General features: G+C 42.3%; 1 protein-coding gene across 1 annotated transcript in view; it reads left to right on the plus strand.

Annotated features, from left to right (window-relative positions):
• Positions 1-26,747, plus strand: part of LOC136877773 (dual specificity calcium/calmodulin-dependent 3',5'-cyclic nucleotide phosphodiesterase 1A) — a 373,065-nt gene that overhangs the window by 131,229 nt on the left and 215,089 nt on the right. Inside the window, exon 4 of the mRNA XM_068228741.1 lies at positions 9,299-9,455. Coding sequence (XP_068084842.1) covers positions 9,299-9,455 — 157 coding nt within the window. The remainder of the gene's footprint in view (positions 1-9,298; positions 9,456-26,747) is intronic.

Raw genomic sequence — 26,747 nt, forward strand, 5'->3', positions numbered from 1 at the left:
CGACCGCCAACATCCCGTCCCATCCGAGCTGATCCACGTCTCTTTGAGAGACTCCCACTTCATCCAGTTTCCTCTCCATTTCTACAATTCACTTCCTCCACCCAAAATGGTCCAATAAAAAATAAGCCTACAGACTTATATCTGGCCAGGCTGAGTGGCTCAGACGGTTGAGGCGCTAGCCTTCTGACCCCAACTTGGAAGGTTCGATCCTAGGTCAGTCCGGTGGTATTTTAAGCTGCTCAAATACGTCAGCCTCGTGTCGGTAGATTTACTGGCACCTAAAAGAACCCCTGCGGGACAAAATTCTGGCATCTCAGCGTCTCTGAAAACCGTAAAATAGTTAGTGGGACGTAAAGCAAATATTATTATTAATAATATTGATTTACATCTGGATAAGTTAAAGTGTGTGTTATTGAAGTAATATTTATGTTAATACACACACATATATACGTACGGTACGTATAAAAGAAAATAATCGTTACAATATAGTACCAAAGGAGGGTACTCAGCCAAGAAGCCCTTCCTGGCCGGAGAGGAGTGTTCGCCTTTAGGTGGCCCGCTCCGGGTGCGGTAAATTGCCTCTCCAGGTCAGGAATGTACGTAATTTGCCTCCGGGATTCAGGTACAGTGAAGAGTACCTAAATTCCCTCCGAGAGATTTGAAACGTTAAAAATTCGTTACCATCGTGCATCCGCCTCTGATTCATAAGTTTACTTACTGTTGTTACCTTTGAGGAACATTTTTCTTTCCATTTACTGACGATTGTCACGAATGTAAATGCTGTAGAAATATTAGCGGAGTAATTTAAAATGTGGATTGATGCAATAATTATATTCTGCAAAAAACTTCGTCTTAGTCTTCAATATTCAAACTGAAAGAAGCTTGAAGGAAATTGCCCCAACAAAATGAAGGAATGAAATCCACTTTTCTCTAAGGGCAAGCATTTGATTTTTAAATATAGTTCTTTGTCCAAAACAGCCTTTATGCCCTTCTCTTGACTTCTTGGTTATACATACGTATCGCTCTGAATGTGTTTTAAAACTTCAATAACATCGTAAATATTGAGATGGCTGGCAGTACAAAGGCTGTTTGGTGCCTGTGGAACGATTGACTGACGGTTAACATTCTGCCAACGCCACTGTAGGAAAGATTGCGCCCTCTGAAATATAGGTATCCAAAATTAAATCAGTAAAGTCTCTTGCGGCTTCGTTGTCAGGCTTCAGTGTCACCATTTCTACAAAGCATTCGCCGTCGTTTACAGTTTCACAAAAGGAGCGCCGAAAAATAATTTAAGAATATTTCCGTCCTCTCCTCTTTTGGTACACACGACTTTTGTGGTACCAACTCTTCCCGAGATGAAATAGACATTTATGTGTTTGTTAACACTGTTTCTATAGCCTGATGAATTGGAAGTTCAAAAGCCACATATATACGTGATCAATGCAACTGTAATTCATTGTATACGCTTGAGTACATTTACTTAGAAGTAAGAAGCAAAACAGAGGAACGTTCATATTTTGATGTACTCCATGAACTGTAACTGGTAGAACAGTTTGGGTGAACTCTTAAAAGTGCCATCTACATATAAAACTTGCATTTTACTTACAATATTCAAAATTTGTGTTTGTTGAAAATTCTAAAATATTTTATAAACAATTATTAACCACTAAAAATATTCTCCCCTATTTGAATTTATTGTCACACGTGCTAACGAACTGTGGTAGCCAAAAGCGAACTAGGTAACTTCGGTCGCATAGAAGCTCTTGCATTTTGTATTTCTTATTTTATTATGCTGGTATTATATTTTGTTTAAGTATTCACATCGCTGTTACTGAGATGTTGATGTAATAGTTTCGCAGTAGAACATATATCTTCCACAACTTGACGTTTTAATTGGTTGCTTATATTGTGTACGGAGCGAGTTGGTCATGCGGTTAGGGCCGTGCAGCTGTGAGCTTCCATCCGGGAAATAGTGGGTTAGAACCCCACTGTCGGCAGCCATGAAGATGGTTTTCTGTAGTTTCCTATTTCCAAACCAGGCGAATACTGGGATTGTACCTTACTAAGGCCACGGTCGATTCCTCCCCACTCCTAGCTCTGTCTTGTCCCATCGTCGCCATAAGACCTATCTGTTTCAGTGCGACGTAAAGAAACTTGTAAAAAGAAATTGTTCAACTACAGACAGATTTCACTCCGTATTTGAATAAAATTTTCAATATCAAGAAATCCATGTGAACTGAAGTGATGCAGTGGAAGATTTCAAAATTTACCATCCAAAATAAATGGAAGACAAATTACTGTCCCGAGCAAATGACCCAGGAGGCAAGTTACGAACTCAACAAAACAAAGCAAAACAAAATAACCCTTTCGAGAGGCAACTTACATCACCCGTACGTCGCAAAAGAAAATAAATATTGTCCAGAAATTGCTTACAAACGCATATATATTCTTACAGAAGACCCTCATCAAATCTGCCACATTCATAAGATTCTCTTTACTGCCTATTTTGACGAATTACTGCTCTTGAAACTCTGTACCTTCAAATCATTTTAACAACAAAAATATCTAAAGAAAGGAAATCCCAAAAAATAACCTAATACATACACAATTATTTGGCATTATCGGCACAAAACATGTGATAGTTGGAGAATAGCGCAAACAAAAATATGACCGAATATATGCCATTATACCATTTTGGTTAAATATGATTTTGTGATAAAATTTATAAGACCAATAAAAACTGTTACCGTGTTCACAAAAGCTAGAAATGCGTATAATTTAACTTATGTTTAAAAAAGAACACCAGGACAAAAGTATGACACGTCATAGAATTTCTAGAATTCAATACAGCCTCTGATATTGGCTGAAATTTATCAAATATAGCGCCGCTCACAGTTAATTATATACAGATAGATATAAGAGGTGACCAATTTTCATAAACGTCCGAGTCCAATTTATTATGCATCCATGACGATTTTTACCAATGAATGTAACTATGAGCCAGGTCTGTGTAGACTAAAAGGGCATCTCATCGATAGTTGGTCGCATTACTGACAGACGTGTGAGGTTCTAACTAATCCGCTAGCAACAAAAGAGCATAGAGTTGCGGGAGTCTCGCCTGCGGTGCGTATAATCAAATTCTACCCCAACAATTGGTGCATGTAATCAGTGGAAATGAAGAAGCTGACAAACTAGCGAAAAAAGGCTCAAAAGGTTCTTTCACAGGACCAGAGCCCTTCCTGGGAGTGTCACTCCGAAGCGTGAGACTAGTAATATCCCAGAGGACAAACCAGTCTCACTTAGATATTTGGAAGAGGTTAACTATAGCAAGGCAGGCACGTGAACTTATCAAAGGGCCTAGCCAAAGTTATAAAAAGGTCCTAATGAATTTGAATAGGACCAGAATGAGAATGGTAGTTGGACGGTTAACAGGCCACAATACCTTACAGAGACACCTACACATCATGCAAATCACCCAGGATCCGATGTGTAGAAGATGCGGTAAGGAGGAGGAGACCTCCGCGCATGTGTTATGTCAGTGCGAGGCTCTTGCAAGCACTAGACATCGATACCTTGGCTCACATTTTGTGAGCCTGGAAGACATCAGGAATGCCAATATCCGGACACTAGTATCCTTTATAGGAGCACTAGGGCTGGACTAGGCAAACCTGTTCAAGGGGCACAAAGGGTCTTCATAGACCTACGTGTGGAGCTCTGTGAAGACAGGGCTCACCCATTTCTTATCTATCTATCTATTTTAGTGCATGTAAAGGTGGTATAAAAATTATCAAAGCAATAACCATTACCGCAAAATGCATAATTAGTAAATGTAACTTCAGTACACACACAGAATGCACTCATACACACAAAGAGCGCTGGTGTTGAAAGGCACATCCATAACAGTTTTAAACTTCTGTACAGCATCACTATAGTAGCAAGCTTTTCGTCATGCGTAACGAAGTCTGTAGATCTCTACGGGCATTTGATTGACAGACCACAGAATGCATCTGCAGCATGAACATTTCCTCATTGTAATTTTGGCTGTAGCATGTGGGAACGTTGGAACGCAGCTTTATGTAGTTTGTCATCAGTGTTTAAATTTTATATTGCCCGAAGAAGCAAACGCCGGTTCCGTGGAGTGGTGCTAGTGGGCCTGCCTCTCACCCGGAGACTCCGGGTTAGATACCCGGCCAGGTCAGGCAGTTCTACCTGCATCTGGAGGCTGGTTTGTTGTCCACTCTGCCTATATGAGAACAATTGAAGAGCTATCTGACAGTGAGATAGCGGCTCCGGTCTAGAAAGCCAAGAACAAAGACCGAGAAGATTCATCGCGCCGACTTCGCGTCACTTCGTAAACTTGGTAGGCCACAGCCCATCACTGCTTCAGCGCCATGGGATTTCGTTTTGTTTCATGTAATGAAGTCAACTCCTAAGCGCTAGGGCTTGAACATATTTTGTAGTTTTCGGCGGAATGATTTTTAAACGATCTTACTTTTTACCTGGAGGTCTCTTCATGTCCGCCTGTGTGGTGTAGTGGTTAGTGTGATTAGCTGCCACCCCTCGAGGCCCGGGTCCGATTTCCGGCTCTGCCACGAAATTTGAAAAGTAGTACGAGAGCTGGAACGGGGTCCACTCAGCCTCGGGAGGTCGAGGTAGTAGAGGAGGTTCGGTTCCCACCTCAGCCATCCTGGAAGTGATTTTCCGTGGTTTCCCACTTCTCCTCCGGGCAAATGCCGGAATGGTACCTAACTTAAGGCCACGGCCGCTTCCTTCCAACTTCCTTGTCTATCCCTTCCAATCTTCCCATCCCCCACCAAGGCCCCTGTTCAGCATAGCAGGTCAGGCCGCCTGGGTGAGGTACTGGTCATCCTCCCCAGTTGTATCCCCGACCCAATGTCTCACGCTCCTGGACACTGTCCTTGAGACGATATAGGTGGGATCCTCCGCTGAGTCCGAGGGAAAAATCAACCCTGGAGGGTAAACAGATTAAGAAAAAAATAAAGGTCTCTTCATCCTCAAGTCCAGACCAGGAATCGCAAAGTAAGAATAATATAACTTGTCAGACAAATCTACATTCAAAACTGATGCAGAGACATTTTGAAGATATCCGTTTGCCATCTTTTCGCTTACACTTGCCACCACGAAAACGTTTAGTGGACACTTCGGTCAACTCTTCTTGCCACATGACACTCAAATTGAATATTTTGTTCTTAGAAGCATTATATAAAGTTCGTTTGCTATGATATTGTTGTTCTTGGAATGGCGGGAAGATCCTGTTTTTTAAACTACCGGTATATTAATATTATAAAGATAGAATATATGTGAGTCTGTTTGTAAACTGATGAACAATTGAATTAAAGATAGCTGCCGTTTGGCAAAATGGCATTGTGGTCGGCCCGCCGAATGTCATAGTTCAGTGTGCTATATTACTGCAATGTCGCCATTGATGCTTTCACGGCCCGTACTTATAGGCATGATATAGGCTTTCGGGCTTATGCTGTGTCAAGAAAATAAGGTGAAATTCTTTACGTTTCGTAGAGAACTGTGCTCTGCGTCATCAGAAGGAAATCTCGACTGCCCACGACAAAGGCTTCTTAAACAGTGAGCTTTTGAAATTAAGACATTATAACAGAAGTGGAAATGGTACGTTCATTCGTCACCAGATGGCTCCCCAGACACGGCACAGCGCTAACGTTCGAAGCGGAAGCTGATCGAACTATCAGAATCAGTCTAAGAGGGTCACATAACACGCCGCCTCGTTAGACTTCGTACTGTCTGCGTGAGTAACAGATAATCACAGGATGGGTAAGACACGAGATTTCGGCCAGATTGACGGTGCCATACGCATTGGCTATTCTATCTCCGAAGTCGTGCCGACAGTGGGATTGCCATGGGCCACAGTGTCTAGAGTGTACCATGTGTTGTAGATTCGGGCAAAAAACCACCATCGTCAGGGTCAACTGCTGTGGAGTACAACGTGTTGATGATAGGCATCACCGTCCATTGATTTGTATGGTAAGAGCAGATAGACGGGACACAGTGCGACAGATTACACGCGAATTCATCGTTGTATAACAACGAACTGTGAGCAGACATACCATCTAGAACCATCTCCTCTCAATGAGGTACAGAAGACACCGCCCCACTTGGGTACCACTGCTCACCGCACGACACAAGGCATGAAGAATGACATTGCAATAGGACGCCACCAATTAACTCTCAAAGCATAGAGAAAGATCGCCAGTACAAATGAGTCGTGGAATTAGTTTGTACATGCCGATGGCAAGATATGAGTGTGCCACCAAGCACTCGACGCAATGGACTCGTCTTGTGAGCAGGGTACAGTTCAGGCATGCCGGAGATGGTTGTATCGTCGTATGGGGACTGTTCACGTGGGATGTAATGAGATCCCTGGTATATCTGACAACGTTCCTCACCGACGAATGACACAGGAAGCTGCTGGCAGATCATGCCTACCCTTTCGATCACCTCCAGCGCTGCAGGAAACCAGCACGTACAGTAAGACATTGCACCGTCCAGTCGCTTCCAACTTGGGATTGATTAGTTCGACAAACACTAATTCATGAAGATGAGGATGCTTGCCTGGTCTCTGCAATTACCTGACCTCAATCCTAATGAGCTCTAGGATGCTGTTGTAAGAGATGTGCGCGCCGGTGACCCTGATATGAACAATATCTGTGTAGTACAGAGGACTGTGCAGTGGTCATGGCACAGTATGACTTCCCGCGCTATCAGTAACTTTCGGAGTGGAGTCCCTGTCACTCCGCACTGCCATCGTCATCACGGTGAAGCAGAGTGATACACTGTATTAGTCATGTATCTCTAATTCAGTACTCATCAATGTATATGGAGGATAATATAGAAACACTCATTTGAGTAATTCTTTCGCCATTAGTAAGCTAGCTTCTGTCGTGGTCCTAAGGACTGTACAGGCTGAGGACTCGGGTTCGGAATTTTCGGGAGCTTACTCTAGGCAATGACAAAACTGTATTTTCCACACACACACGCAACCCTCTTCACCTGTATTATTTAAAAACCAGCACATAACACAAATACACAAATTCTACAAAAGACTTGTTCTTTTTACAGTTATGTACAACTTCAGGTTTGAGGTACTCTTTCAAGTCCTTGACTCACTAATTTCTCTCTACACTCTTTACTTCAGAAATGTTAAGCTTTGGGAAACTTGGTGAATACTTAGCTCGTGTACGAGAGGCTTCTTTCTCCTCCTCCTTCCGCCTTCTCTCTTGATTCTTCTCTCCGAGACGCCGTAGTCGCCTTGGGCGTCGCGATGACTTGTTGAATGTGAAGTGAAAATCCAGAACTCGAAGTCGGCACCTTCAAGCTCCGTCGTCAGTCAGCTTGGTCAATCTCCCTCCACTGCCAGTTGCAAGTTTAAATTGTTATGTGAGGAAAGGCACACTAATATTACTCGAGCATTTCTAGCAATTGGATCGATGATGGTTTCCAGTCTCCAGACTCACAGCTACGACAAGTAACTTAGTCGTTGCGGCTCTAAGTCTTTCTATGGCAACATGATACCTACGTCTTATACAGTGGTCCTTCACTGCCACGCGCATCATTCACAATGTGTGGACCAATTCTCCCAGTGGCGCCCGGCCACATACGACTTGCTCCGTGGCACACTTGCATACGCGTCTCCCACAGATTCTGCACTGATCCCCCCGCCCCTCCCCAGTCTGTCTATATCCTCAGTTCGAGTTTTAAAGAACATCACCCCCTACTCTCTCAGAGATCTGTTGTGTCACAGTCTGATTGGCTCACGTGCTTCTCCCACTAAACTAATGGGGAGTGTCAAGGAACACTCTCGAACAAAGTATTTTTCTAAAACGTCAAATCACTGGCTTCTCTCTACTTATAAATGCCCCGCATGCACAAATGATGAATGGGATATCTACCAACTGATTTTCACAGGGTAACTACTGCCAGCGGGAAGGTTACGTCAGGATATGAAGATAGAGAAACGAAATGTCGCTCGCACCATGTTACTCAGTGCTACTGGTCTAATGCATCCGTTGCATTAGTAAACATCGTTTTCGACCGCATAGTTTTAGGCTGGTGTATGGTACAGCCGCACTATATATGCTGTCTGCATATCAGCAGTGGCTAGTGTGATCAGCAGCGACGAATACCAAGACATTATTTTAATCTGGACAATCTGGTCGGAATGCAACAGACACTCCAAACAGACGTATGCCTTCTACACACGTACTTCACCGAACAGTATTAGTTTTTGTTTTATACAAGCAACTCCTCCATCGAGTGTAATATCTACACATGTATAAATTAATAACTTATTAGATTTACTTTTCTGCATCTTTGGCATGTCTACAAACAGAAGCGGCGATCAGGGGTTGGGGCGAGCAGAGACAGTCGCCCCCCACCCACCCACTTTGTAGAGTAAACATTACATTTTTATTACACTTTATCCACCTGGAACTAGGAATTATTTTGAAAAAGCTAGTTGTACAAGCCTTCTTGTCTTATATGCTAAATATTTCCTTTATTTTCTTTAATTAACATAATTATTGGCGGAAATACGCACAAAACGCCGTTTGTCGCGGCTAACCGATTTCTATAGCGCTAAAGCAAGTAGTGGAGACTTTGCATGTGCTGTGATGAAGGGTAGTAGGGGTACATATTTTTTTTGCCAAGGTCGTGGCCACTGAGTTGTAATTCACCCGCTTGACGCGTGCATTCGTCAATCTGGCAGTTTCTTTAGTATCTGTTAGTTTCTTAGTGAGTATTTAAATACTAAATGATTTTAATTGCATAATCATGCCGTACTTCTATTTAATTATACCGGGAGAGGTGGCCATGGGGTTACGGGCGCGCAGCTCTGAGCTTGCACTAAAGAGATAGTAGTTTCGAATCCCACTGTCAGCAGCCCTGAAGATGGTTTCCCGTGGTTTCCCATTTTCACACCAGGCAAGTGGCGCGGCTGTACCTTGTTTAAGGCCACGGTCGCTTCCTTTCCACGCATATCCCTTTCCTGTCTCATCGTCGCCAATTGTAAAAAAAAAGTTGTAATCGTATTTCAACGAGAGCTAATACTAACGTTCCTAAATTTTTTCTTTGTGTTATGTTATGTATTAAGACAGGCATTTTATTTATTTATTTATTTATTTATTTATTTATTTATTTATTTATTTATTTATTTATTTATTTATTTATTTATTTATTTATTTATTTATTTATTTCTCTCATAAATGTTATACCAACTGATGGCTCATGTAAGACCTTCATTTCCTTACAGAACAAGGCTCGCTCACGATCGTTCGTCGGAGCAGCACCAGGAACAAAGCCCCTGGACGAGATAGTCCAGATGAGGATACTCTGGATGCCGTGGACCTGAGTACGGAAAACCTGCCTGCGATAGACACGCCCGATGCCTGCGACAAAGCTGCCCTCAGGTTAGTACTTCACACCATAGCTCTTTCAGGTCATTTATGTTACAGGCCTATGCAATAACATTTCTGTTAAGAATATGTAGAATTACTCTCCATAGTCTTAAGATTTACACCATCTGACACTTGAATAGTATACAAAAACATCTGTATCGTGCAGACTGTGTCGTGAAGGAGCTCATAACTCCGAAGAATTTAAAGATAAGTTGTTTTGTGCTTCACAGCTGTTTGTCGTTTCTTACTCTATAAGCTAACTAAGTTACGTTCCCCTGAATAATATTACTCTATTATGTAACGAATTTTCGCCTGAGCATTGCAAAAGTGTCATCAAATAGGTAGAGATTCGCGCCTCGGTTGGCTAACACTGACGACTCTCCAAAGTTGGAATTCAGGATAACAGGCTGGGACAAATATTCGTTTATAGGTAGGGGACTAAGGGATTGGAATAATTTACCAAGGGAGATGTTCAATACATTTCCAAATTCTTTGCAATCATTTAAGAAAAGGCTAGGAAAACAACAGATAGGAAATCTGCCACCTAGGCGACTGCCCTAAATGCAGATTGATTGATTGATTGATTGATTGATTGATTGATTGATTGATTGATTGATTGATTGATTGATTGATTGATTGATTGATTGATTGATTGATTGATTGATTGATTGATTGATTGATTGATTGATTGATTGATTGATTGATTGATTGATTGATTGATTGATTGATTGATTGATTGATTGATTGATTGATTGATTGATTGATTTATTGATTGATTGATTGATTGATTGATTGATTGATTGATTGATTGATTGATTGATTGATTGATTGATTGATTGATTGATTGATTGATTGATTGATTGATTGATTGATTGATTGATTGATTGATTGATTGATTGATTGATTGATTGATTGATTTTAAAGGTTAAGAGAAAAACTGGATTCGTCAGGGGATAATTCTCTTTCTTGACAGATCGCTGATCTTGAAAGGGAAGTATGTTCTATACGGTGTTCTCGGTATTGTGCGCTGGGAATTGCTGCCAGATGACCAGATATCCAATGCAAATGTGTGCTCATGACAACTGGAACGTGCTCATATGTGCATGTATGTTTGTGTGTTTGTGCATAGGCTATAGAGTATGGTATTTGCTTTACGTCGCACCGACACAGATAGGTCTTATGGCGACAATGAGATAGAAAAGGCCTAGGAGTGGGAAGAAAGCGGCCGTGGCCTTAATTTAGGTACATATCCAGCATTTGGCTGGTGTGAACATGGGAAACTACGGAAGACCATATCCATGGTTGCCGACAGTGGGGTTCGAACCCACTATCCCCCCGGATGCAAGCTCACTGCTGCGCACCCCTAACCGCAAGGCCAACTCGCCCGGTAAATCAGATTGTAAAAAAATCGTGAGGAGATTCGTGAGGTGCTATCCACTCCAAGAGGTGTATCAAGGCCAATGTACAGCACAACTGCTGCCGATGAGGTAGAAAATCAATATAACTGTGTCCTACTGTGACTTTCCTATGTACCAGACTAATTTTACAAATATATTATAAAACTGCTTTTAATATGGAAAATCTGAATATCTGCATTTAACATGAAAATTTAGAAAATTAGCATTCATTAAATAAAATACACACTCGTCGGACCTTGTACTCACACTTACTTGTTACCTGCTTACTTACACATACGTTATTTGAAGGGCGCCAGCTGCCACTCAGTGCAGCAATAATAGAATGAGACTCTTGACTATCTCTAGGGTGTGGGGTAATAAGCTTACTTTTGACAACATACCATATAAGTTCTGGGAAAAGGAGATTGGCGTTCGGTTTCCCCATTAATTTTGAGGTTAAGATATTTTACTGTCAATGAAATAAAACTATGAATTCGTTTGATAGAACAATATATATTCTTTAAATAATATATCAAAAAATAGAGAGTCTTGTTGCGATAAAATAGATGAGAATATGAAATTAGACATTGCAACTGAAAGAAACTAGGCATGAATTTGAATTCTTATTGACCGGACATTTAACAATTTATACGAAATATTTCCCTCACTGATTCACTTGACTGTACCTTCAAAACTTTGAGTGTAATTACGACGTATTCTTTTGATCTGGTGTTTACTGTAGATGTGTCACGCCTAACTTGGTGATACATCCTTGTGACTGCTTCTTCTCCATATCATCTGACTTCTTTGTAAGTCAATATGGTATTACCTCTTGGCAGGTCCAGGGTTGCCCTCTCTGACTCCATGGTAAGCCTTGCGTCCGTGTCTTCAACTAAGTGACCAACTAACTTTTGGCCTCACTCTCTCAATGACCAATGATTAATGGCTCACTGAGTCTTCTCCATCTCTCGTTCACACTCGTTGACTGACCGACTGAGGCCTCTTCATCTAGTAAACTACTTCACTGTTCAGTTTCCGTTTAAATAATGACTTATGACCGACTGAGGCCTCTCCTTCCCGTAGACTGACGCTATAAGGCGCTGGTCCTCGTATTTATAACCACTGGTTGACACATCTACGCAATCTCCAGAAATAACAATGACATACTCCCACAACGCCTCAAACTGTTGCATGTAATGGTGAAATGCCCTGGGGCTCCCTAAGAAAATCAAAGGAACAGAGCTCAGTGCTACGTGAGCACGATGACGTAGCCATGACATAGCAATGACTTGGCAGAATCGCCAGTAGTATAACAATATAACGACGTCACATCCACATCTGATACATCGAAACTCTCACTGTACATGTATTGAGTGTTATTTTACACACACGTATATATGCATACATCTAAGTACAATCCTGCAAGCGACAAGCATTGTAAATTGAATTGAATAAGAATTATAACAAAATAAGAGTAATCTCACAGATAAAATAATAATAATAATAATACGGACATAATAATAATTATTATTATTATTATTATTTGCATCCTCCTGTAAGAAAACGCGAAACCATACGTAGATAAAGTTATACGTGGCAGCATTATCACCGTTGATTGATAACACTAATACATCAAACACATTGTCTCGTTTAGCCCTTTCTAGTTATCCTGTTCCTTTCATTCTTAGAGGGGGACTATTCCGAATCTTCGGCTTATTGCACTGGAAATCTACTTCGGTCCATGTCCCGGGTAATTCTTGTACCACGTTAGGACGAGTTCTCTCTGAAAACGTTGAGGAAAAGTCATTCATGTTGGCTGCGACCAGTTTGATCTACCAGGTATATTTTATATCACGTTACACCCTTTTTGTGGGGTGAAGATCCGAAAGAACACTATTAGCAACCTTTAGAAGGTAGGACTACTTGAGATAAAGGTATGAGCTGCGAGGAAGGTCCATTTCTCTTTATCGTGGAAGTCTTGAAGTAACTTGATATAGGCCGGAATCTATATCGCGATCTCTCTGGATCAACAACATAACTAATCTTACCTTACTGGATCGACCTTTCACATACGCTCCTTTTAAAACATCTTGGAAAAGAATACATCACAATTAGCCAGTTCTATCAATAACTGATGTGGCCTCTTGAAGTCTGAAACTTAGACAAAGTATTAGGAGTTTCCTCCACTTCCAGCGATCTTGAGCGATGTTTCGCCAATTAACTCCGGCGATTTTGTGGATGTCTTTGTCTCAGCGATCCGGTGGCCTTCCTCGCGGTCTCAGTTTATCTCTTGGGCTCCATCCGAGAACAACCTTGGTCCATCTGTCATCCCTTCTTTGGGTCACATGTCATGCCCATTGCCACTTCAAGGTTCATATTCTCGTTATAATGGCAACGACATTTGTGACTGCTCTTATGTCATGGGCCCTCTTTCTATCTCTTCTGGTAAACCCAAGCATAGACCTCTCCATTCCTCTCGGGGCAGTTCTTAGTTTCCGTTTATTGAACTCATTCATTGTCCAGGTCTCACAGGCATAGGTCATGACAGGGAGAATACATTTGCCATGAACTTGCTTCTTTAGGTTTACTGACACTTTGGATTTGAAGACTTTTGAATATCGTCCAAATGCCTGCCATCCTAATTTGATTCTTCGGAAAAGTTCTTGACTTATATCTCCTTTCATTTTGATTTGTTGACCAAAGTAGATGAATTCACCAACATTTTCAATAGTTATTCCCTCTGTCACTACGTTTTCTGAAGTTGTCCACTTGTTATGCATGACCTTCATCTTGGACAGATTAATCTTGAGGCCCTACTTGCTGACAATTTAGTACGATATCGCGTAGTTCTGATTGCAGTTCTTCCTTATCGTTAGCCAACAATACTATATCGTCCGTAAATCTCAAGTGATTCAGCCTCCTCCCTTTGATTCTGATGCCTCGATCTTTCCATTAAATTTTGGACATTGCCCTTTCTAATACTGCAGAGAAGAGCTTTGGTGAGATGGGGTCACCTTGTTTTACACAACGCTGAAAATCTTCAGTTGTTTCAGTGACACTAACAAAGGCAGAAGATGATCCGTATATGTCCTTAAGTATGTTTATGTAGGCTGCTTCTACACCCTGTTCAACTAATGCCAAAAAAGATGAATGGCTAACAGAATCAAATGTCTTTCCGAAATCAACAAATGATAAGGATAGGGGCAGTTGGTATTCATTAATTCGGCTGATTACTTCCCGTAGAGCAAGTATGTGGTCAATGGTGCAAAAACCGCCGCGGAAACCCGCCTGTTCGATAGGTTGGGCTAAGTCGAGAGTTGAACAGATTATATTAGTGAGGACCTAGGTAAAGACTTTGTACAGGGTGGCTGATAGGACGATAGTTTATTATGTTGAAGAAAAGAAGTAAAAATGTTAGCCAAATAATTTGCGGTTGCCTCCCCAGCAGGTTTCAGAATACGTACAGCGTAAGATTTACTTTATTTATTTATTACAAGTTGCTTTACGTCGCACCGACACACCGTCTTATGGCAACGATGGGATACAAAACGGCTATGAATGGCAAGAAAACAGTCCTGGTTTTAAGGTACAGCCCCAGAATTTCCCTAGTGTGAAAATGGGAAACCACGGAAAACCATCTTCAGGGCTGCCGGACGTGTATTTTGAACCCACTGTCTCCCAAATACAAGCTCAACATGGCCAACTCACTCGGTTACAGCGCAAGAGACCTGCCCTATAAAATTTAAATAGTAGAACTTGAATTCGCTATGCCGGACTTGATTATCGATCTTGGCTAATTGAGCAGGTATACTAACATAAGTTCTTTCCTAGCCGTGTATGTACCCATAAAAACAGGTACTCCCGATCTCACTCAAGGCCGGCTTGTCTCATTCGGGAAGAGGATGCCCGACATTCTTGCACTAGATCTTGCGGCACTGCACTTTTCCTTAAAGCAGCCTTAGCAGTTCGTTCTCTTGTTACCTTAGGACGCCCTCTGCCTCTCTTCGGGTCTTCGATGGCAAGAGCTTTCTGTACTAGATGGTGTTTATCACAATATGGCCCAGACGTTACGACAATAGCTACTATGATGGTAAATTTGCATTCATAATTTTGATGGTAATGTCCCGTAACAATGATGCTGCTCAATAGTTTTTAACGTAAAGGTACGAGTACTATCCAGCATGAGCTAACAGGCACAGGAATTTCGTAGGCTTTGGTTGTAATCTCCCGGATCTGATTCTTGGTGATTATCTTTTTCCGTTTTTTTAATTAAAGTTTAATAGCTAATGACATAATAGAATTATTCAGTTTTTCATTCAGTGACATTGAATTATGTAAGTAAATGATGTAAAACTTGAAGGACTAGCACATTTCTTCGCGGAATGCATACTGTAATTGAAATATGTGGCTTGTGAAATTCGATGGACATCAATACGGCTAAACACAAAAGTCTCATGTAAAATGGACATTTAAAAATATTTGTTCATATCCATATTAAAGCAAAGGTAGACAGTTCAGGATTTCTCTTCGTTCTCACTAAGAATTTTGTGAGTTAATGCCACTGTATTATGTCTAGCACCGGCATCTAAAGACCCGTATATTTTGTGGAATGCCCTTATATTCTCTTTACTATCGCACAAAGTTCCGTTCTCCTACTGTGACTGCTTTTAGTGTCTTGCTCTTTGTGTATGACGGAGCAAAGAAGTCAGAATGAGAGAGATCCCACATCCCCAGGCCTTGGACGTGTCAGCTGAGCTTTGAGGTCCTTTCTTTTGTGAAGTAGTAACCACAGAGCTTGCAGCTCCCTCCCTTGCTTTATAAGCCGTGTCAGCAGATTCTGTAATTAGGAAGTCCGTTTTGTAATGAATAGGGATCCAACACTGAACAATGGCTTTGACCTCCTTTTGTAAAACCCAGATAAAGGGTAGTAAATTGAAGAAGAATTTGTTCGGATTTGTTTGGTTAATGTATTCCACGCCCGCACTATCCACATACAGACATTTGTTACGGAGAACAAATAATTTCCTGCCCCGTAGTATTATTCATTCACCGACGTATATGAGTTTTGTCGATATACGGTAACATGGATGTATTTCAAAGACTTGATAAATCATAATAGTGGATGTATTTAGTTTGTGGACAACATATACATTCATCTGAACTGAATTGACTATAAACTGTTGACTCGCACAGCAAATTCCGCAAAGAATATAATTGTTCCAAGGTACCCTGGGATCTAGTTGTCACACTTCAAACCTCCTGGGCAATTTATCTGTGGCGAGTCTCTGGTAGGATTGACTGCGTCTGCGAGAATGTCCCCGGCAGACAAGGTGGTGTATTGATTTGTATATTTATTGTGTTATAACTAAGGTAAGTTCATAACAATAAAGCTTCAAAAAGCTACATCTCGAGTAACTTCACGCTACTGTCTTAACAGTAAGTCAACACGCTACGCCTTGAAACCGGCGATTTCTCCACCATAACGCTAGTAGTATTGATATCAGCCCACACGGAACGTAGCATAGGGCTTTGGAATCATGCGAGCTGTCACCATCGCCGTCTCGATCCTCTTATACTGCCTTCTCTCTGCCGCTAGTTTAACATAGGCAGGCGCGAATACCTATACCTATTCAAGTAGCCGGAAGTGTGCAGTCATAAACGCACAATCTTCGCAGTCAGAGTGGGTGTTGCATTGCGTTATTGATGCATGTAGCCTATGTGTACAAAAAGTTAAATTATTTCGCACAATGAGTAAACGTGCTTGTTCACTTCCGTTTGGACAAGTGATAGTTTGTATAGAACTGCGAAATGAATAAATCATGTTATAGATATTTTAAAAGTTATTTTTGTACTCGTTTTCTTCCGTTTGTGCAAGTGGTATTTTTGTAGAATTGAAACGTCAGATTCTTCCTCCGAAATATTCAAATATTGTGTGCCATTTTGCAAATCTCGGCAAGGTGGTTTGCAGCCAGAAGAGAAACGATTCCATAAAATAGCGTCTAGAAGGAAATTAAGAGGAAAGTGGCTGTCGTTTATATCTAGGCGAGGTCCTAATGAAGGAAGTAGTTTGATATCCTCAGTTTACTCTCGCATCTGTAGCCTTTACATCTTATTTCAGAAGGTGATTAAAGCCGTGGAGGATAGTAGATTCTTTGCGATAAGAATTGTGGTGTACAACCACAAAACAAACTTCTTCTTGTTTAGACATTTTGGATAACCTCAAACATACAAATGATAATGTCCCAATCAATCTAGAAACCGAAAATAAAATCCTAATTTTCGGGTACTTGATTCATGTAGTTGAAGAGAGGATGGAGTGTGACATTAGAGTCAGCAACGTCTCCCTGCCCAGAGCTTCGACATCAATAAATGGAACTGATTATGCATCAGGACAGAAGAGGACTTTGATACCCAAAACCTTGTTTTGTTGCTCTGATCAAGCATCTGCAGGAGTTCGTTGAAGCTGTTGTGCCCTTCGTACAGTCGGAATTCCTTCACACTTACGAGCGTAACACTAAGACTTGCTACTTCTACCCTTTCAGAATGTGTTCTGTTACAGTGTGTGCTCAAATATTATCAGCAAACTGTTAAATATATTATCCTAACCAAGTTCCTAAGACATTATTAACTTATATTCCATTGGCAAGAATACAGTATTAGGCATCCGGTGTATTACACCAAGCCTTCATCCAGAAAAATATTTAAATTGTGACATGAAGAGGCCAACTACGACTTCATACAGGTAATTTTACCGATATCTAATATTACTCATGTCATTTACGAACTTCAGTGAACATATGACTATACTGCATAGTGTTTTCTAGGTTGTCGTCATAATAATGCGTTAAGGACTGTGTGCGTCTATGCCTGCTATCTAGCGTAGAAATGTTGTCGCAGCCTATTCAGAAAAAGCCTCGTATAGAGCAGGTAGTATAGGAGGATCGAGGCAGTGGTGAATGTGACAGAGTACCTAGCCACGCACTACGGTACCTAGTGGAATACCCTGGAAACATTTGAAGAAAATAAAATTACAAACTATGTAGAAAAATCGTAGTTGTATTGTACCTGTCCCGGGCAACGACAGAGTACCAATTATAAAAATAATGCCTCACAAATATGTCATGGATGGAAATCATACGGCTGAAGAATCTCGGAGAACCAAATACGGGCGTCGAAGTCCCATCCTCCCCAACTTTCATTCCGAGCAACGACTTTGCTCAAGAGCATATGGGTCATGGTCCTGTCCGACAAAAATAAAGTGGGCATGCAAAATAAATATATTGGAAGTAGCGCACGAAAGTGAGAGGAATACATTAATCTAATAAAAAATAATAATGGATCTTTACCTAGTTCAGAACACAACTTTATTCACTGAGAGACCATCTACGAAATATCCTGTACGCACATGAAGTGCTAATTAAGTTGCCTGCGTGGCAAATTTTGAGATACGCCACACTTAAATGTCTTTGTGGGTTCGTTATTCACTCTTGAATTGCATTTTGACATTCCCAGGTCGAAACCATTCAACATCGTATATTTTACAGATTCACTGATAAATATTAGAGACTCTTCCCCTTTCACTTTGATAATGATATCATTTGGATATTCACACTTCATTACAAGGGTCACTGACCCTGTTTTACCCTATGGCAAATATACTATCCACTTATTACCGTACAAGTAAAACATAAATTACACAAATACACTAAGTTTAATTGTTAATCCACTGTTGGATAGTTGGCATTTCTAACCGTCCGTGCAGGCAGGGCCAGGTTCAGCGGGACGGTTCTTTGGTCGACCCACTGAACAATCTTCGCCTCTGTTTCCCTGTAGTCCTCTGGTAGGTCGTATCATAGTTCCGCCATTCCTGTTGTTCCCTGAAATAATATGCCTGAAAGGGAGCTAGCACTGAGAAGTGCTTCCTGACAATTCTCGAAGTGCGTGCTTAAAAGTAGACACTGTAGACATAACTCCTTCGGAAATGTACCAACAAGTACAGTTGCCTAACTAGTACTTGGGAAGTACAGATAGCCTGGCAAGGATAGTGTGAGTCAGCGGGAAGCACGTACATCCTCTCGCTGTGACTGCCAAGCTCGTCCTCGATTCTTGGCATTCGACTCAATCTACATTGCCTCCGACGTGCTATTATTTCGAAGAAGAAAGAGATAGCAGGGAAGAGTACGACGTGATACAAGGAGTATCTGCCTGTTTCCTTGTCAAACACGCTACCACGGCCAGAGTTTGTGCTGGTAAGGTGGTGTTAAGGTGTGTTATATTGGTCAGGAGAAAACCACATAGGCAGAAAGGAGAAAGAGCCTACATGTAAAACCTGACATCTTTTGGTGGCACATGCAAGGATTCGGGCTGGAAAGGTCCAGAGGTTGTGTTAGTTGAGAAGGTGTATCATGCACCAGCCATGAACCATAGTCTCGCCATTCCATCTGCTAGTGGATCGGTGACTAGCGCGGGTCTTGCCGGTTGCGGAGCCATGCGTCTAGTACCACTAGGGCCCGCCGCACAGTGCCACCTCCTTGGGGTCCCTCATACCCAGTCTCCGATCCCGGACAATGAGGCCAAGCCTTCCGAGGCTGGGGCCTACTGGAAGGGGGTGGGTCATGACGCCAGGCCTTCTTCCTCTCTGCCCGCGCCATAGCCCGGTAAGCAGGGCAACTGCGATGGGAGGCCGGGTGGCCCCCAGCGCAGTTGGCTCACACCGGCGCCTCCTTAAATGTTTCGGAGGCCGTGTAGTGGTGCTCACCTCCACAACGGTTGCACCACACTAGGAGCCCACACCTCTCCTGCCGGTGGCCCCACCTCAGACAGTGGAAACACTGAGGGGGATGTTTCAGTCTCACCTGATTGTCGCTACCCGCTTAGGTCCTCTCCTGATTGGCTCCTCGGTATACTACTGTCCTGGGAGCAGTCGTGGGTTGCGGCTGGACTGCCCGCTCCTTGTGGGCCTGCTTCTTCTTCTTTCTCATCGTCCAGGGGCGGCGTCTTCTTCTCGGGGATCTCTTCTGGGAAGGGGAATAGGCCTCGTCCTGGTGACCCCGAGGTAGCGGGTGACCCCGCTGCATCGCCGTCTTCTCTCTCCTCCTGACTGGCGGCGGTGGCGGCGGTCTGTGCTGACACCCGGCTGCGTTCCCTGTCCTGTGGAGTGCACATCGATGTCTGCAGCTCGACAGACACGCTGGCTGGCTGGGCTTGGATAGCAGCCTCCGAACGCCAGGGGGCAACCTCCTCTACTGCTGTGCTGCTTTCCGCCGTCAGGGGCGCTTTCCTTGATTGCGCCCGGGTGACAGGCCCTTCCTGCTATGCCTAGGTCTGCGCCCCTTCGCCCTGGTTGGTGGTCGACGGTCCTAGTTGGCGGCCTTGTTGGTCTGCGTGTACTTCGAGAAGTATAGCGATCCAACTGGGGTCGCGCCGTCGTGGCGCTTGGGAGTGCCGCCATCGTCCTCGTTCCTCGGCTCCGTCTGGGTGGCTGTCTCCTGGCTGCCCTGGCTGCCTGTGTTCTCCGGCTGCTCCCTGGGTCCTGGTATCCGGACAACCTGGAGGTGCTGGCGCGCCAGACGCTCGTAGGTGCGAAGATGGCCTGGGTCCCTAGGCCGGATGACGACCGTCCAGCCGGGGATCACCTCATGGACGATGTGGGTAATAGCCTCCTCTCCCAGTAGTTCCGCAATTGCGGTGAGGACATCGATTGTGAGGATCGTCCCGATGTAGGCGTTCTTCCCCCACCGGCAGTACACCATCAGCGTCGGGAGTCTGAGGTCGGGAGTGGGCTCCGAGAACAGCCTCACTCGGAATTATTTGCCGGTCTTTCTAGTCAAGGTTCTTTGTTACATGCAGTGTATGCTGAATAATTTTTTTAAAAATTAAGTTCATGACCTCGTTCCTGCAGGCACTAGTAAGACTCCGAAAACACCAATTGTACACAAGTGAAGCAGTGAATTTAACTCATGGCGTTCTTTATCTTAAGAAGAAAATATTTTATTCTATACAAATAATATACGCAAGGTAATAAGTGACTGTCAAAACCTAATGGCATAACAACCAGCGAATGGAGGGATTCTAAAGGTGAATGCTAAGGTTTGGCCTTCCAGGCTCTTCCAGGTAGGTCTCAGAATGGAGTTTGGATTGCAGGTGAGAAAGAAACCATTGTACACATTGTATAAAACCATTTCATTAATCAAAGATTGTCTCAGGCCGAACATCTTACACGTTCTGGCAGCCTCTCCTAATGGAGATTTAACAAGTAACACCGCCACAAGTAAACATCAGTAATAGCTTCAACCCTGAGTAATAGAAACTGTCAGGTGGAAAAAGAGGATCACATTTTAGCCGAAAACAAGTCACCTAGCTGTATTGACATGATCGCTATCCGGAACAGATTTATTAATGGCTTAAATATTGACCCTACCGTCAGAATGGAAACGAATGAACACCAGTCCACAGAAGAGCAAGAAAAGAAGTGTCAATCTTCAACTAGACCATCTCTTACTATCGAGATAATATGAATTAACATATATTAAAATAATAGGTTTAATGATTGTTGGAAGAAGAACAATGATACCAATGGAATCATTCATTTCCTATAAAAAGTTCTACTACTAAATGTTTTCATTCCTCCCCTGAAGGGGGATGCGAGCCTCCTAGATGGTGACGCCGTCTCTCAGGCCAGGAGATTGATATCGGAGGAAGTGAGAGAGTTGGTGGCCGTGGCCTATACTAGGAACAGTCCCAGCATTCGCCTTCGTGCAGGAGAATGGAAAGCCACGGAAAACCATTCTCAGGAAAGCCGACGATGGAAACCAGCCCCTCTCAGTCTCCCGAATACAGAGGTATAGAGCCACGGTAGAGCCGTGGCCACCCCTCCTCTGCTCGGTTGGCCGGTCAGATAGCAGAGCTGTCCGACCACGGACCATACGTGGGCATTTGTGGGCCGAAACCAACTCTGCAACTGCCGACCATCTGTAAAATGTTCGGCCTGAGACACTCTTTGATTAATGAAATGTTTCTATACAATGTGAACCTTGGCGTCCTTAGGAACCATTTTTATATAGATAATGCCATAATCGTGAACGTTATAGAGTAGAAAAGTGAAAATTAATGTCGTTTTCATATCACTTCCAAACCAAACCCCATGGCGCAACAGCCCCATAAGGCCATGGCCTACCAAGCGACCGCTCCTCATCCCGAAGGCCTGCAGATTACGGGGTGTCGTGTGGTCAGCACGACGGATCCTCTCGGCCGTTATTCTTGGCTTTCTAAACCGGGGGCGCAATCTCACCGTCAGATAGTTCCTCAATTGTAATCACGTAGGCTGAGTGGACCTTGAACCGGCCCTCACACGCAGGTAAAAATCCCTGACCTGGCCGGGAATCGAACCTGGGGCCTCCGAGTAAGAGGCAGGCACGCTATACCAACAGCGCGGAGCCGGCTCATATCAGTTCGGTATCACTAAAATAATTACAGGGACTTGTCAAAAATTATTCGATAGCAGTATTTAAAGGTAATAAATAGTCAGTGGCGCCACTGAACCGTGACGTCTTAGAAGTGCCCAGACCTGTATGAGGTGTGATCTGACAACTCGAGAGTGAGTGTAAACATCGTCCGTGCTGGTCGTGGAAAGACGACCCCATTGTTGGCAGCCGTGAAGATTTTGTGTGTGTGTGGTTTCCCATTTTCACATCAGGCAAGTGTACCTTAATTAAGGCCACGGTTACTTTCTTCCTATTCGTAGCCGTCTCCTTTTCCTGACGTCATCTCGTAGTTGCTCTAGGGAGCCGCGTTACTTGCTCCGCTCGGGACCTTAGAGCATTAACACTATAGAGTGCGCTTAGCGCCACCTCGTCCATGTTGCGGCTTGAAGCCAACATCTCGATCAGCTGACTGGGGGGTAGTTCGAAGCAGAGTCCGAGAGGATAAAAGGAAATTGTCAAACAGTGACATTCGAAAAGGCGGCGAAATCGGAATATGATATGTACCCTGCTTAGCTGTTGTGGTTAAGCGTTAATTACAATAAAAACCGTGGACATAAATGCATAATTACGACGAAAATGTTTAAAACCAAAAGAGAGCTACGATAGGATACACCCTCATTATGATCGTTTTTTTGCAAGTATTACATCCCCGTGAGTAACACTAATTGTTTAATGTTAATTATTTATTATAATGTAAGAGACAAGTACTTTTTTCCAATTACCGCATCATATTGGGATTAATAGCTGAAAGCTAACCTCTGAAAGTTGTCCGTAAGGAAGTGTAGCCTAATTTGAAATATTAATGCGACTGACATCTACAATAAACACTTCATAACTTCCAAAAACAACTTTAAAATACTGTATTTACCGTGCTCGGTATACTTTTGACTGAAATAGGCCTACTTCAAATCAATGTCCAACAACACAAGATGCAAAGAGTGACACATAGCCTACAGGACCATTATGGAAAGAAAATAACACAAGTATCACACTTAAGTGAACCATACACCACCAACAGATGGCAACAAAAATGAACTCTCCATGGTAAACGATAAACAGGTACCATAACAAGAAATATTCCCTTATCATAAGTTATACAAATTCACATTACAGTAGGGTCAACTGCATATCAATTGGCACTGGTTGTAGTACCTATTTATGCCTATGAAGCAGGGATCTGTTGTAATATGCTGCTTCAACAACAACCAAATAATAATAATAATAATAATAATAATAATAATAATAATAATAATAATAATAATAATAATGATAATGATAATGATAATCATAATAATTGTACCGGGCGGTACACCTCCACTCCGCTAATTTAAAATGTGCGCCAGTTGAAACTCCTCTGCTGGAGGAAGTCTGAACTTTATCTACGCTATTAATTCTCTACTTTCTCAGAAGATGTCACGACGTGGAAAATTTTGGGTTTTTGAACTGTGTCATTTTTGATGTGGTTTTGTTTCACTTGAAGTAAGAAGTGTGAACTTTCTCTTCTAGAGGACACTACTGAAGATCAACAATAGTGCAACCTAGTGAGGAGTCAAAGAACTATTTTTTTGGAGAAAATTTAATTTCAAGAGTTTGTTCTTTGTTAAATTTCTTTCTGTCATTGTTTAAGTTGGCAATATTTACCCCTTTCTTCCCCTTGTTATGAATGTATCCAATCCCGAAATTCTTCTATTAATTTCTGACCAATCTGGTGTATCTTCCCCCAACTTGTATCGGTTGCGGGGTCCTACCCAATAAAATTATTGTGGGCGGGTGTTTTCATTCCCCTAACGCCTAGAACCTTCCGCGAGAGGATATAAACTGCTGATTTTCGGGTCTCAGCGCCACTTCTGTTCCATCTTTCAGTGTGTTAAGTACATAGCAGGAGGCGGGAAGCGCCTCTTTCTTCGGCAGCGGTCAACAACAAGGTAATGGCCGATTAATAACTTCTTTCTTTGCTAGCTCAGCAGTTTAACTTTCGGGGCGGGTTCTAAGCGTTCAACCATGTAACCTTTTCCTAAAATGTAACTACTCTTTTCATATATTCTCTTTTAAAGCTTCATATTGGGATAGAGAGTGCTAACCCTCTCGAGCTCCCACTCATATTGTTGTGAGGTGAACTTAGTTTTCTCAATCTATTCTTCGTTAACGTAAAACAAATTGTTCTCTTCTTAAGTCACCTCTTTAGTATGGGATTAGCCCTTGTATTAACGGCCTAGGGCCAAGTAGGTCTTAATCAAAGTGTATTAGGAGTGCAAGTTCGCCTCCTCTCAAATTGTTTTAGAGGTCATTTAATTAACCTGCTTTTCATTTAATAGACCTCAGTAGATTGGGTATTTTACCCCTGTGTTTATGTCCGTTGAGGACAGCTTGAAGGTGGAGTTTGGTGTGGCCTGGGAGAGGCTTAAATTAAAGAGCGAGTGGCTCTTTTGGAAACGGAGTGTTGTATGCCTCGAGGAGGCTTTACTGTGTAATTTGGAGCAAGTGCTCCAGGGTTTGATTGGGGTCTTCTGCCCCTTTGTTAAAATTTGTATATCGGAAAGTTGGGCTAGTTGCTCAAGAATTGTGAACTCAGGGCTCGAAGCCCAAATTCTGTAATCCCTGTAATTGCACATTTCAAATTGTGTTTCGGCTACTAAGTACCTGTTCTTTGTTATTACTTAATCTTGAAAAGAAAATATAACCTTGTTAAATTTTACATTAACTTTGATTCCGTAGTTTGAGACCCATTCACGCCCGCACCTTCTTACACCTCTACCTACCACCAAAACACGGTAACAATAATAATAAAAATAATAATAATAAAGGGATACATAAAATGCTACACAGGTAAAATTTCACTCCACTGCCACCTACTAAATTAAGCTTAGTTTAAAGCCCAACATAAACTAATGCACATGCCACATTTGAAGTAGGCCTATAAATAGGAGGTTACATCTGAAGAAAAGAAAACATCCTGCAGCATTCAGTAATGTTGTTCCCAAAATACAGAAACAAGACATGCCAATATAAAAGTAATTTAAGAATGAATTTCTATAAAAATCAACCTGACTCATAGACAGAATGATTAGAGGGAATATTCCTAAAAGTAGAACACTAATACAAATCAGTGAAACTAGCATACCACACCAGCATCCTCTTACATTAGCAACTTGAGTCTATATAAATATTCCAGTCATAGGAAGCATAGAAATCCTCATATAGGCCTACACACTCTAACACGTTTATATAACAAATGCAATAACTATGTTATAAAGCAGCCTACCTTATATTACTGGTTCCTGAATAGAACAGTCTTTGTGTGAAAGCTTCGTACCCTCACACTGTGAAGTTTTTCTGTTTCAAGCCGTGCTTTATGGTGTAACCTCACTTTAAAGTATTCCATCAAAACTGCTCGCTTCAGCTGATGAATGTGGTTGTCAAGGGGCGGAGAAGCAAATGTATGCTCCTGAAGTTCATCAAACACTTCTCTCTTACCATGGTTCAGTACTGCCATTACAAGTACATTTAAAGGGTCCTTCATCCTTGTCATTTTGTGCTGGAATTGTCGCATCATCTTTTCACCTTCCCTGCAGAGGTATATCACATCTAATGATGGGATTGAAAGGCCACCTCTGTTTTTCCTCTTCAGGAGTGCTGAATGTGAAACTGCTGTTTGGAGAACCGCCTTACAAACATTACATTTAACTGCTTTCTGTAATCTTTTCACAACAAAACCTGCTATATATTCCACTACATCCTCAACATACAGTGTCAGGTTGGCTGGGTGTGGAATGTAGTCATGATCATGACTAACAAAAAGTACATCAGTACTGTTGGCAGGCAGATGAATAGGATCACCTGTTATTTGACTGCTGTCTCTACAATTCATAATAACAGTAGGGTCAACTGCAGAGCAATTGGCACTGGTTGTAGTACCTATCTGTATATAGAGCAAAAGTCTTTTATATGCTGCTTCAAACTGCCTAGCTGTGGGGTTGTTGTTATGACCACCATGACTCCTAATGGCACTAAAAAATACTTCCAGATGAGCCTGACTAAGTTTGTAGGTGAGCAGAAAATGCATCTTCAGCTGTGGCATGTTCAAAATGGAGTCATACACTCCTAAGACAGACTTTAGACACACAATCAAACCTATGAAACCAGTTTTCCTAGAGCACTTCACTAGACAAACACCACCATCCATCTCTTGCAGTGATTGTATATATTCAATAGCCTCCTGAATGTAGGCCCTCGTACTAAGGATATTCTCTGCTTTCAATGGTTTCTGCCATCCCTTTGAACAAAGATTACGGCTGTTCAAGATATCAAATATATTGTTCATGAGCCTAACAAATTTTACAGTCTCTCCACACCCTTGAAACTGAGGAAGATTTAAGTCTCTGTCACAATATGTCATTGCACTTGCAACACTTGCACTGAATGTT

The sequence above is a fragment of the Anabrus simplex genome, chromosome 7, assembly GCF_040414725.1.
Source record: "Anabrus simplex isolate iqAnaSimp1 chromosome 7, ASM4041472v1, whole genome shotgun sequence".
Lineage (NCBI taxonomy): Eukaryota > Metazoa > Arthropoda > Insecta > Orthoptera > Tettigoniidae > Anabrus > Anabrus simplex.